The 14210-nt window shown below is 43.3% G+C and overlaps 1 protein-coding gene across 1 annotated transcript in view; it reads left to right on the forward strand.

Annotated features, from left to right (window-relative positions):
* Positions 1–14210, forward strand: part of BACE2 (beta-secretase 2) — a 94212-nt gene that overhangs the window by 32458 nt on the left and 47544 nt on the right. Inside the window, exon 2 of the mRNA XM_004264576.4 lies at positions 1957–2045. Coding sequence (XP_004264624.1) covers positions 1957–2045 — 89 coding nt within the window. The remainder of the gene's footprint in view (positions 1–1956; positions 2046–14210) is intronic.

Here is a 14210-nt window from a genome sequence, read left to right on the forward strand (position 1 = left end):
ACCCTTGGGACTTCCTGGGTGATAAGGGTGATAAAGGTGTCTTTTGTTTCTCATAACAAGTCCCTTCCAACCACACCTGCGTCACATCAGTCAGCTGGCTGTTGGAAAGCCCTGAAGGATGGGGAACCAACCCTGAGAGTAGAGAGTTGCAACTTTCAGCCTCATTTCCAGGGAGGGGAGACGGGTTGGAGGTTGAATCAGTCACCAGTGGCTAATGATTTAATCAGTCATCGCTACAGATGAGGCCTCCATAAAAATCCTGAAGGGCAGGATTAAAACAAAATGTGACAGAGGAAGTGATAGGATTAAGAAAAATGTGTATAATTGGATGTAAATGAGATAAACTCATCTCTTAAAAGAATTGAAGTTAAGGAGGTATTTTTAAAAACATGCAGAGGGCTTCCCTGGTGGCGCAGTGGTTGAGAGTCCGCCTGCCGATGCAGGGGACACGGGTTCGTGCCCCAGTCCGGGAAGATCCCACATGCAGTGGAGCGGCTGGGCCCGTGAGCCATGGCCGCTGAGCCTGCGCGTCCGGAGCCTGTGCTCCGCAACGGGAGAGGCCACAGCAGTGAGAGGCCCGCGTACCGCAAAAAAAAAACAAATCAAAACAGAAAAAAAACATGCAGAGATTCTGGTATGAGTGCCCACTGAAAATCAGAGCATTTAGAAGCAGCAAGAAAGGGAGAACTCTGCCTGGTAGGACTATCTGGCCCAGCCCCATGGACCTGCAGACAGATCTCCACCTAATTTTCCTTGTTACCAACTGTTCAGTGGTACATGCGAGGATTCCTCAGCATCCCCAGTTCCCCTCCTGTAAAATCCAAGTTCATGCAGATTTAATTGGTGCCCTTGGAATGTTTATGTGAAATTCAGGTGACACCCAGTCCAATCCAGGTTGCGGCTTGGGAGATCGGGCTGTTGAACATCAAATATTTGAATGGAGAACAAGATAATATACTTTTTTAATTGCGTTCTGTCTGAAATCTTTCCGAAGCCTCTGTCGTGAGGCCCTGCAACTTTTCTAGTGACTGTGTTCGTAAACGGAATTAAGAGAATTCATTTCCCAAAGTTACGAGGCACAAAGGGGCATTTATCGTCTCTCTATTCAGTGCGAGAAGCCCCAAAACATGTTGAGCAGAAGCTAGACCTTCCTCTCGCTCCCCTGACAAAAACGCCACATGATTCCATTTATATAACGTCCAGGAACCGGTGAACTCAATCCCTGGTAATAGGATTCAGAAAGTGGTTGCCTCAGAGAAACAGGAGGGATTGACTGGAAAGGGGCAGAAAGGGACCTTCGGGGAATAAGAGGAATTCCTGTATCTTGGTTTGGGAGAACACCATGCCAGAGCGCACCAGTGGAAAAGCCAAGATCTTCTGTTTTTATTTGTGTGTAAATCCTAACTCGTTAAAACTAAAAAAAAAAAAAAAAAAAAAAAAAAAAGTGGTACCTCTGACAGGTGTTCCTAGGTGCTATGCAGCAGAGATGAGAGATGCCCAGTGCCAGGACGAGTCTGGGAAAGCATCCTGGATGTGTGGAGGGAGAGGAGGGGGTGAATCAGGATTTCCAAGTGAGATTGGAAAGGCAGGAGGAGGGCTACCCCAGCCAAGTGACAAACCCGGCCAAGAGCCCAGGGTGAGAAAGGGCTCTGCCTGGTTACCAGGTGCCAGCAGCTGAAAAAGGAAAAATCCCACTTATTCCACTGAATTTACCTTCGTTTAAGGTTGAGTGCCTCTCTGAGGCTAAACTGATTCCACCTCGCCCATGCGAGCTTCACGACAGACTGTGTTCAGGCTTCAGTTTTCTAACAGCTTTTTAAAGATATTTCTAACCGATGTAAGTTTTTTCCAAGTAATACATTGTTCTTGGTACTTAATTTTTAAAACAAGTAGTCAAGAGTGTTGCCTTATTCAAGTAACCTGATGGTTTCTCTGTTTTTCCTTTAAAAATAAAAGCTGCAGATACTTGTTGACACTGGAAGCAGCAACTTCGCCGTGGCCGGGGCCCCGCATCCCTACGTCGACTCATACTTTGACACGGAGAGGTGAGTGGTGGGTCCGTGCCTGTCACGGCCGGGCTTGGGAGCACCGCATGAACACTTCAGAACACACTGGGAGAAAGTCACCAAAACGCTGTTTCATTTTGAGGGGGATATATTCATGTATATATCTGTATGTATGTATATATTTGTGTGTATGTGCGTACAGTGGTCTGTATATATGTATGTATTTGTGTGTGTGGAGGTACCTGTGTGTACGTGCACATGGTGGTGTGTATATTTGTGTGTGGTGTGCAGGTGTGGCACGCGTATGTGCGTACATACATGTATACCTCCATTCCAGATGAATCCACAGGAGGATTCTCCTAATAACCTGGGTGTGTTCTCATGAGCGCTGCTTTATAGAAACTCGGTCAGACAGCAGTTTTGTAGTCAGACCTGAGTTGCAGGGAGGTGACCCTTTGATGTTTGTTGGGCCCCTCTAGTCCTAACTTGGAGGTCCGCCTGAGCAGGGCAGGGGGCATTGGAGGTGAGTGTGAGACTGTTCCGGGCAGCAGCCTGGCATTGCTTGGAAAGCCACCTTTGCATCGCCCTGAAGATTGGTGGCATGGGTCAAGGTGTGGTTCACTGAAACACTTTCTGTGCCAGGAGGTGTTTCTGACAAAAGGAATCCATGACTCATTAGAAAGGATGTATTGTGAACACAAAGCACTCAGGCCTGAGGCTGCAAGCTAGCAGCTGTGGGCAGGGTTGTGAGGAAGTATGGAACCCAGATAGAAGTCTCTGGAATAAGGTCAGACTGCATGTCCAGGCCCTGGGACTCGTGTGTGTCACTGTTCATCTCTGAAGGGGCCCATGGGGTCAGAGTCACTATCCCCCAGGTATCTATTGCTGCCCTAATGCTGTGCACATTTTAATTTCACATCTATTTTTGTGACCCTAGAATTTAAAGGAAACAGATAAGGCGAGTAAGCTGACGTGTGGTTTGCTTTTTAGGGTCGTGAGCTGGCATATCACATTTCCCTGCTGCAAATCTTCTTCGTGTCTTTCCTTTTTCACTTTCCCTACCCACAGTCTTTGGTTCTGGGGAATAAACCCCAACTTCAGTTGGGGGGGTGGGAAGGAAGGAAACATACGAGGGAAAGTTACAACTGGGAAGGTTCAGCAAAGCCCAGGCAGCATCAATAAGGCAGGAGACGTTATACCGAAGTGCTCATCTCTCTTCTGCCCGTGCATCTTGGTCTCCATTTTGATGGTACAAAGAGGTATGGTCTCCTGTGTGTCCAGCTGGAGGCAGTGGTAGTTGGTGCTACATGGGCCCCTGGGGCTACAGCGATAGCTGGTTGGCACCTCCTTCAGGGAATCTGTAGCTTAGTTTATGACTCAGCGTGTTGATAACCTTTAATCACTGAAATTCTGGATGAAACTCCTGGCTTGTGATTGCTTTGTGAAGATTAATGTGTGCCCTGAAGTTGTTACTGTGACCTCAGATGCCTGGAAATTGGGGCAGCGGGTGTGCAGCCAGGGGAAGGAGGTTGACTTTTGATCGCCGGCTGCCCTTTGCCCTTTCCCACTCAAATTGTGGTTTGTCTAAATCCTCTGCCCCAAACAGCCCGCTCCCCTCAACCACTTCATCATCTAACAGAAGTCAGTCCAAACCTCTCATTTTTATTCACGTAGCACGCACAGGAGGTCCAGGAACCAAGAGACTGGCCCATGTTCAGGCTTCTAGGACAAGAGGTCCCAAACTTGAGCCCTGGCACCCCCTCTATAGAGTGAGTGCTTTGTAATGCCCTGAACTGAAACGCAAAGGTAGTGTGACTCATCTTCATATGTAATTCTAAACGCACTGATGCAATATGCAGGAGTTTGGGGGTGCGGGGTAAAAGGAGGGAATTCACAGGAGGGTGATGAGTACCTCAATGTGTAAACACCCTGGGTAGGATACACATGAAGTTGGAGGGTGCCTGAGGCTGTGAGCATCACCACAGACATGCAGCGCCCAGTGCAGACTGACAAATCGGATTAAAATAGACTCAGACGCCCAGAGCAGCTTGGTTTGGTGATGTGAATTTCCCAGATTGGTGAAGAATCTTAGTAAAGTTTCCCCCTGAAAATATCACCTTCCTCAATTTACACAGTAGTTGCATTCCTAGAAAACGCAATGTATGTTAAACTATGTAAAAGATGTTTATCCTGGTGGCAAGGCAATCCCAGCTCTATGTTTTTTCCACTACAAGGCTCTTCCTAGTCTACACATTCACGCAGTTTCCCCACGCCTACTGGGGGCTCTGCCTGCCGTAGAGACAGAACAGACATCCCTGGAGCTCAGTTACATCTTTAACAGTTTTCCTCCCCAGAGCAATTTTGTTTTCCATCACGCGTCTGTGGACACATGATACAATACAGCAACGGTACAGCACAGTAAAGCCAAGTTCGGGTCATGTGTGTATCCACTTTATAGATTTAAATGTGTAAATCTAACACCACGGGTGGGTGTTTCCTTCCCAGTAGGTAAGTGGCGCAGCCAGGGGTCAATAAAGGTCAGAGTGTGCTTTCGACCAGGTTACCCTTTTGCTATGCAGATGCAGTTATGGAAATGTACAAGGGTAAATAATAGTCAACATTACAAATCCTGTGTACAGTGTCAGTCAATAAGTGTACAGTATTTAATCGATGGTAGACAACGGGCTGTCTTTCTCATTTGCCTTCGACTTTGTTCATGGTTGTGTTGAACCATGGTTCTCCTTCAGCCTTCAGTGGGACACATCCTTCTAAGCTTCCTGCTAGCCAGTTTGGGGTTCAGCTGGCAGATGGCTTTTGTCTTTTCTACTTAAAGGTGGAGCTCCTCTGGCTCTTTCGCAAACCTGATTTAATGTGAAGACTCCTGGGAACGTGCATAGCTCCCAGCAGGCCTGCCCTCCTGCTAATCCCACAGAAGAATTCCGGGCTCCCTCCCAGCTTTCTGAGCACTCAAGGTTCTCATCTACTTCTCCCTTCTGAGCAAATAAAGAGAGACGTAGCAGAACCTGCCAACTTTCAGAAGCCCCAGACTCCCCTGCACTCTCAGCTTCCTCCCATTGGCACCTCCGTCATTCAGACTTCCACCTGCTTTCCTTATTTGCAAGTATTGTTGACATTTACTTAATACCTTTAAAACATGACCCATTTTGGACCTCTAGCCCTGGTACTGCCTTTCTTTTAAGGAGATCTCTTCTTCAATAGGGCTATCAGGTTTCTTCCTAACTGAATCAAAAGTAAAACATCGCATTTCTGAATTTTAGGCAAGTTCTCTTCCTAAACAGCATCCCTACGAACACGTGTGTTTTGTAGGGTAAATACTTGCTTAAATTTATAGTAACCTTTCTTTCTCTCCTTTCCTCTGTTTTTTTCTCCACGCTTCTCATAGGCTTATGTCAACACAGATTTATCATTATAAAGACGTGAACTATAATTTACATAGTAAAGTACGTAGGATTAATTTGTCTGATGCTTTCAGCTAACTTTAGAGTTGGCCTAAGGTACACCTTCCACCATGGTATTTGATGGAAGCCGAGGGAACGTTCTACGTCCTTTCTCAATTTTTGACAAAGGTTTCTTTTCTGAGATGCAGCTCCCTGCCTTGTGATGTTTCTGTATTTGCTTTGTCCCTCTGATCTCTCTTAGTTATAATAAGGTTTCTGGTTGGGTTTGTCAGCCTCTGATTCAAGTCCCCCAGTCTCTGGATATTCAGGTTTAATGCTTCCTGAAACATGTCCCAGTAATTGGAGATTTGACTTGGGGTACTTTGACAAGATCTCTTTGATTTGTGGAATCAGACATCAGGTTACCATTAGTCATTTGTGTAGCTTTGTCCCACCAGAAGCCCTCTTTTCATGTTGGTGAATGTTCCAATGAATTACTATATAGCAAAAAGACTATCATGTATTTTTTTTTAGATGTACTTCTTTTTTAGCGAGTAAAATAGCCTCCAGTCAATTGGCTTCATGAGAGAGTCAAAAGACTCATTCCCCCTGACCTTATACTAATCTTTTCAGGAAATTAAGTCTATTTTCATTAAAAAGCTTCCTCCTCCTATACTCCATCTGGGGTGAAGCCCACAGAGTAACTGTGGCAAGAGAGCAATTTCTTTTCCTCAACTGATGCTTGTAAGTAGAATTGGGATACTAGAAAATTACCAGCTAATTTCCTTAAGGAGGCTGAACTGGAGCCTTGAGACCCAGTGCCTCATCTTTCCATGTGCTGATGACAGACATTTTTGCCTGATTATTTAGATAGTTTCTTGAGCCTGCCCATTGCTTGCCTGTCCAGGAGAGGTCTTGCCATATTGGTGCCCTGAAGCATTTGCCATTGGCGAGGACGTTGATGACGCTCCAGGACGGACGGAAGTCCCTGGGCTGTCAGTGGCCCCGTTTACTCTGATCTGGTCACTTCCAGACCTTAGAAGAGCAAAACGGGTATCTGGTCACCTGGTCCAGGCCAGCTATCCCCAAAGGTAGACCCAGAACTGTGAAATGTGTGGAAGAGCCCCGGGGAAGTCTCTGGGCAGAGTTTTTCAGGAGACTCAGCATTCCCTGGGTGGGGTGGCTTGCGGGAACCAGAGCCGACCCCAGGATTCAACCCTTTTGAATTCTGCCCTTTCACCTTTTCACTGTCTGTTCTCTGGGTTTCTTTAAAATAATAAAATGTTCTGTGGTTCTTTTCTCGTCAGTTCGATTGATTTCACTTTTCAGTCCTGCATTCCCTGAACACTCTTATCAGAGGCAGAATGTCCCCTGAATTTGGTTCAAAGTGATTTTATTGCTGTGAGTGGACTTTTTCCTGGCTACTCACATCCTTCATGGATGGCTGTTTCTGTGCACCCAGAATTGATACTGCAAAGGAGCAGTCAATCTGGGGTTCGCTCTCCACATAGTTAATTAATATGCAGAACAGTTGAGAGCCAAAGCATTTTAGTGCCCAAGAGATGGGATGTTAGAACATAAAGATGGAGGAGTGCACTTTTTAAAAAAGTCTACTCCTGGAAACTATACATTAATGACCCTAAGAGTTGCTTATGGTTCATCTCTGGGGTTTCTACTCTTTGAGGTTTAGGTTTAGTTCGAGGAGCCCAGTGAATACGAGCTAAGAATTACTTTTTTCTCACATTATCTGGAACTGTGCTTCCTACAAGGGTAGCTACTAGTCACATGTGGCTATTAAAATTTTTTTTAACATCTTTATTGGAGTATAATTGCTTTACATTGTTGTGTTAGTTTCTGCTGTATAACAAAGTGAATCAGCTATATGTATACATATATCCCCATATCTCCTCCCTCTTGCATCTCCCTCCCACCCTCCCTATCCCACCCCCCTAGGTGGTCACAAAGCACCGAGCTGATCTCCCTGAGCCATGCGGCTGCTTCCCACTAGCTATCTATTTTACATTTGGTAGTGTAAATATGTCAATGCTACTCTCTTACTTCGTCCCAGCTTACCCTCCCCCCTCCCTGTGTCCTCAAGTCCACTCTCTACATCTCCATCTTTATTCCTGTCCTGCCCCTAGGTTCTTCAGAGCCTTTTTTTTTTTTTTTTTAGATTCCATATATATGTGTTAGCATACAGTATTTGTTTTTCTCTTTCTGACTTACTTCACCCTGTATGACAGACTCTAGGTCCATCCACCTCACTACAAATGACTCACTTTTGTTTCTTTTTATGGCTAATAGTCCATTGTATATATGTGCCACATCTTCTTTATCCAGTCATCTGTCGATGGACACTTAGGTTGCTTCCATGTCCTGGCTATTGTAAATAGTGCTGCAGTGAACATTGTAATACATGACTCCTTTTGAATTATGGTTTTCTCAGGGTATATGCCCAGTGGTGGGATTGCTGGGTCATATGGTAGTTCTATTTTTAGTTTTTTAGGAACCTCCATACTGTTCTCCATAGTGGCTGCACCAATTTACATTCCCACCAACAGTGCAAGAGGGTTCCCTTTTCTCCACACCCTCTCCAGCATTTATTGTTTCTAGATTTTTGATGATGGCCATTCTGATGGGTGTGAGGTGATACCTCATTGTAGTTTTGATTTGCATTTCTCTAATGATCAGTGATGTTGAGCATTCTTTCATGTGTCTGTTGGCAATCTGTATATCTTCTTTGGAGAAATGTCTATTTAGGTCTTCTGCGCATTTTTGGATTGGGTTGTTTGTTTTCTTGATATTGAGCTGCATGAACTGCTTGTATATTTTGGAGATTAATCCTTTGTCAGTTTCTTTGTTTGCAAATATTTTCTGCCATTCTGAGGGTTGTCTTTTTGTCTTGTTTATGTTTTCCTTTGCTGTGCAAAAGCATGTAAGTTTCATTAGGTCCCATTTGTTTATTTTTGTTTTTACTTCCATTTCTCTAGGAGGTGGGTTGAAAAGGATCTTGCTGTGATTTATGTCATAGAGTGTTCTGCCTGTATTTCCCTCTAAGGGTTTTATAGTGTCTAGCCTTACATTTAGGTCTTCAATCCGTTTTGAGTTTATATTTGTGTATGGTGTTAGGCAGTGTTCTAATTTCATTCTTTTACATGTAGCTGTCCAGTTTTCCCAACACCATTTATTGAAGAGGCTGTCTTTTCTCCAGGGTATGTCCTTGCCTCCTTTGTCAAAAATAGGTGACCATATGTGCATGAGTTTATCTCTGGGCTTTCTATCCTGTTCCATTGACCTATATTTCAGTTTTTGTGCCAGTACCATACTGTCTTGATTACTGTAGCTTTGTAGTATGGTATGAAGTCAGGGAGCCTGATTCCTCCAGCTCTGGTTTTCTTTCCCAAGATTGCTTTGGCTATTCGGGGTCTTTTGTGTTTCCATACAAAGTGTGAAGTTTTTTGTTCTAGTTCTATGAAAAATGCCATTGGTAGTTTGATAGGGATTGCATTGAATCTGTAGATTGCTTTGGGCAGTATAGTCATTTTCACAATGTTGATTCTTCCTATCCAAGAACATGATATATCTCTCAATCTGTTTGTAACATCTTTAATTTCTTTCATCAGTGTCTTATAATTTTCTGTATATAGGTCTTTTGTCTCCTTAGGTAGGTTTATTCCTAGATATTGTATTCTTTTTGTTGCAGTGGTAAATGGGAGTGTTTCCTTAATTTCTCTTTAGGATTTTTCATCATTAGTGTATTAGGATGCAAGAGATTTCTGTGCATTAATTTTGTATCCTGCTACTTTACCAAATTCATTGATTAGCTCTAGTAGTTTTCTGGTAGCATCTTTAGGATTCTCTATGTATAGTATCATGTCATCTGCAAACAGTGACAATTTTACTTCTTTAAATTTATTTATTTTTATTTATTTTTGGCTGCGTTGGGTCTTCGTTGCTGCGTGCGGGCTTTCTCTAGTTGCAGTGAGCAGGGGCTACTCTTCGTTGCAGTGAGTGGGCTTCTCATTGTGGTAGCTTCTCTTTGTTGCGGAGCACAGGCTCTAGGCACACAGGCTTCAGTAGTTGCAGCACGTGGGCTTCAGTAGTTGTGGCTCACAGGCTCTAGAGTGCAGGCTCAGTCGTTGTGACACACGGGCTTAGTTGCTCCACGGCATGTGGCATCTTCCCAGACCAGGGCTTGAACCCATGTCCCCTGCACTGGCAGGCGGATTCTTAACCACTGCGCCACCAGGGAAGACACTGTTTTACTTCTTATTTTCCGATTTTGATTCCTTTTATTTCTTTTTCTTCTCTGATTGCTGTGACTAAAACTTCCAAAGCTATGTTGAATAATAGTGACGAGAGTGAGCAACCTTGTCTTGTTCCTGATCTTAGAGGAAATGGTTTCAGTTTTTCACCATTGAGAACGATGTTGGCTGTGGTTTTGTCATATATGGACTTTATTATGTTGAGGTAAGTCCCCTCTGTGCCTACTGTCTGAAGAGATTTTATCATAAATGGGTGTTGAATTTTGTTGAAACCTTTTTTTTTTTTTTTTGCGGTTCACGGGCCTCTCACTGTTGTGGCCTCTCCTGTTGTGGAGCACAGGCTCCAGACGCGCAGGCTAGCGGCCATGGCTCACGGGCCCAGGTGCTCTGCGGCGTGTGGGATCCTCCCAGACCGGGGCACAAACCCGTGTCCCCTGCATCGGCAGGTGGACTCTCAACCACTGCACCACCAGGGAAGCCCTGTTGAAAGCTTTTTATGCATCTATTGAGATTATTGTATGGTTTTTATCCTTCAGTTTGTTAATATGGTGTATCACATTGATTGATTTGCATATATTGAAGAATCCTTGCATTCCTGGGATAAACCCCACTTGATCATGGTGTATGATCTGTTTAATGTGCTGTTGGATTCTGTTTGCTAGCATTTTGTTGAGGATTTTTGCATATATGTTCATCAGAGATATTGGCCTGTACTTTTCTTTTTTTGTGACATGTCTGGTTTGGGTTATCAGGGTGGACTCGTAGAATGAGTTTGGGAGTGTTCCTCCCTCTGCTATATTTTGGAAGAGTTTGAGAAGGATAGGTGTTAACTCTTCTCTAAATGTTTGATAGATTTCGCCTGTCAAGCCATCTGGTCCTGGGCTTTTGTTTGTTGGAAGATTTTTAATCACAGTCTCAATTTCAGTGCTTGTGATTGGTCTGTTTATATTTTCTATTTCTTCCTGGTTCAGTCTGGGAAGGTTGTGCTTTTCTAACAATTTGTCCGTTTCTTCCAGTTTGTCCATTTTATTGGTATGGAGTTGCTTGTAGTAATCTCTCATGATCCTTTGTATTTCTGTAGTGTCAGTTGTTACTTCTCCTTTTTCATTTCTAATTCTATTGATTTGAGTCTTCTCCCATTTTTTCTTGATGAGCCTTGCTAATGGTTTATCAATTTTGTTTATCTTCTCAAAGAACCAACTTTTAGTTTTAATGATATTTGCTATCATTTCCTTCATTTCTTTTTCATTTATTTCTGATCTGATCTTTATGATTTCTTTCCTTCTGCTAACTTTGGGGTTTTTTGTTCTTCTTTCTCTAATTTCTTTAGGTATAACGTTTGGTTGTTTATGTGAGGTTTTTCTTGTTTCTTAAGGTAGGATTGTATTGCTATAAACTTCCCTCTTAGATCAGCTTTTGTTGCATCCCATAGGTTTTGGGTCGTCGTATTTTCATTGTCATTTGTCTCTAGGTATTTTTTGATTTCCTCTTTGATTTCTTCAGTGATCTCTTGGTTATTAAGTAGTGTATTGTTTAGCCTCCATGTGTTTGTATTTTTTACAGTTTTTTTCCTGTAATTGATATCTAGTCTCATAGCGCTGTGGTTGGAAAAGATACTTGATACGATTTCAGTTTTCTTAAATTTACCAAGGCTTGATTTGTGACCCAAGATATGCTCTATCCTGGAGAATGTTCCATGAGCACTTGAGAAGAAAGTGTTTTCTGTTGTTTTTGGATGGAATGTCCTATAAATATCAATTAAGTCCATCTTGTTTAATGTGTCATTTAAAACTTGTGTTTCCTTATTTATTTTCATTTTGGATGATCTCTCCATTAGTGAAAGTGGGTTGTTAAAGTCCCCTACTATGAATGTGTTACTGTCGATTTCCCCTTTTATGGCTATTATAATTTGCCTTATGTATTGAGGTGCTCCTATATTGGGTGCATAAATATTTACAATTGTTATATCTTCTTCTTGGATCGATCCCTTGATCATTATGTAGTGTCTTTCTTTGTCTCTTGTAATAGTCTTTATTTTAAAGTCTATTTTGTCTGATAGGAGAATTGCTACTCCAGCTTTCTTTTGATTTCCTTGTGCATAGAATATCTTTTTCCATCCCCTCACTTCTAGTCTGTATGTGTCCATAGGTCTGAAGTGGGTCTCTTGTAGACAGCATATATATGGGTCTTGTTTTTGTATCCATTCAGCCAGTTTATGTCTTTTGGTTGGAGCATTTCATCCATTTACATTTAAGGTAGTTATCGATATGTATGTTGCTATTACCATTTTCTTAATTGTTTTGGGTTTGTTTTCGTAGGTCTTTTCCTTCTCTTGTGTTTCCTGCCTAGAGAAATGCCTTTAGCATTTGGTGTAAAGCTACTTGGCAGTGCTGAATTCTCTTAGCTTTTGCTTGTCTGTAAAGGTTTTAATTTCTCTGTCGAATCTGAATGAGATCCTTGCTGGGTAGAGTAGTCTTGGTTTTTCCCTTTCATCACTTTAAATGTGTCCTGCCACTCCCTTCTGGCTTGCAGAGTTTCTGCTGAAATTTCAGCTGTTAACCTTATGGGGATTCCTTTGTATGTTATTTGTTGTTTTTCCCTTGCTGCTTTTAATATTTTTCCTTTGTATTTAATTTTTGATAGTTTGATTAATATGTGTCTTGGCGTATTTCTCCTTGGATTTATCCTGTATGGGACTCTCTGCTCTTCCTGGACTTGATTGACTATTTCCTTTCTCATGTTAGGGAGATTTTCAACTATAATCTCTTCAAATATTTTCTCAGTCCCTTTCTTTTTCTCTTCTTGTTCTGGGACCCCTATAATTTGAATGTTGGTGCACTTAATGTTGTCCCAGAGGTCTCTGAGACTGTCCTCAATTCTTTTCATTCTTTTTTCTTTATTCTGCTCTGCAGTAGTTATTTTTAATATTTTACCTCCCAGGTCACTTTTCTGTTCTTCTGTCTCATTTATTCTGCTATTGACTCCTTCTAGAGAATTTTTAATTTCATTTATTGTGTTGTTCATCATTGTTTGTTTGCTCTTTAGTTCTTCTAGGTCCTTGTTAAATGTTTCTTGTATTTTCTCCATTCTATTTCAAGATGTTGGATCATCTTTACTATCAGTACTCTGAATTCTTTTTCAGGTAGACTGCCTATGTCCTCTTCATTTGTTTGGTCTGGTGGGTTTTTACCTTGCTCCTTCATCTGCTGCATATTTCTGTCTTCTCATTTTGCTTAACTTACTGTGTTTGGGGTCTCCTTTGCACAGGCTGCAGGTTCATAGTTCGTGTTGTTTTTGGTGTCTGTCCCCAGTGGCTAAAGTTGGTTCAGTGGGTTGTGTAGGCTTCCTGGTAGAGGGGACTAGTGCCTGTGTTCTGGTGGATGAGGCTGGATCTTGTCTTTCTGGTGGGTAGGACTGTGTCCGGTGGTGTGTTTTGTGGTGTCTGTGAAATTATTATGATTTTAGGCAGCCTTTCTGCTAATGGGTGGGGTTGTCCTCCGGTCTTGCTAGTTGTTTGGCATGGGGTGTACAGCATTGGAGCTTGCTGGTCGTTGAGTGGAGTTGGGTCTTAGCATTGAGACGGGGATCTCTGGTAGAGCTCTCGCTGATTGAGTTTACGTGGGGCTGGGAGGTCTCTGGTGGCCCAATGTCCTGAACTCAGCTCTCCTACCTCAGAGGCTCAGGCCTGACACCCGGCTGGAGCACCGAGACCCTGTCAGCCACATGGCTCAGAAGAAAAGGGAGAAAAAAAAAAGAAAGAAAGAAAATAATAATAAAAGAAAATAGTTACTAAAATAAAATGTTTTAAAAATATATTAAAATAAAAAAATTAAAAATTAATTTAAAAAGAAAAAGAAAGAGAGCAGCCAAACCAATAAAGGAATCCACCAATGATAACAAGCACTAAAAAATAAACTAAGATAAACATAAAACCAGAAACAAATTAGATGCAGAAAGCAAACCCCAAGTCTACAGTTGCTCCTAAAGTCCACCTCCTCAATTTGGGATGATTCGTTGTCTATTCAGGTATTCCACAGGTGCAGGTACATCAAGTTGATTGTGGAGATTTAATCCGCTGCTCCTGAGGCTGCTGGGAGAGATTCCCCTTTCTCTTCTTTGTTCGCACAGCTCACAGGGGCTCAGCTTTGGATTTGGCCCCGCCTCTGTGTGTAGGTCTCCGGAGGGCGTCTGTTCTTCGCTCAGAGAGGACGGGGTTAAAGGAGCCGCTGATTCAGGGGCTCTGGCTCACTCAGGCCGGGGGGAGGGAGGGGTGCGGATGCGGGGCGATCCTGTGGCGGCAGAGGCCGGTGCGACGTTGCACCAGCCTGAGGCACGCTGTGCGTTCTCCCGGGGAAGTTGTCCCTGGATCCCGGGACCCTGTTAGTGGTGGGCTGCACAGGCTCCCGGGAGGGGAGGTGTGGAGAGTGACCTGTGCACGCACACAGGCTTCTTGGTGGTGGCAGCAGCAGCCTTAGCGTCTCATGCCCGTCTCGGGTTTGCGCTGGTAGCCGCGGCTCACGCCCGTCTCTGGAGCTCCTTTA

Source organism: Orcinus orca, chromosome 5 (genome assembly GCF_937001465.1).
Source record: "Orcinus orca chromosome 5, mOrcOrc1.1, whole genome shotgun sequence".
In the NCBI taxonomy this organism is placed as follows: domain Eukaryota; kingdom Metazoa; phylum Chordata; class Mammalia; order Artiodactyla; family Delphinidae; genus Orcinus; species Orcinus orca.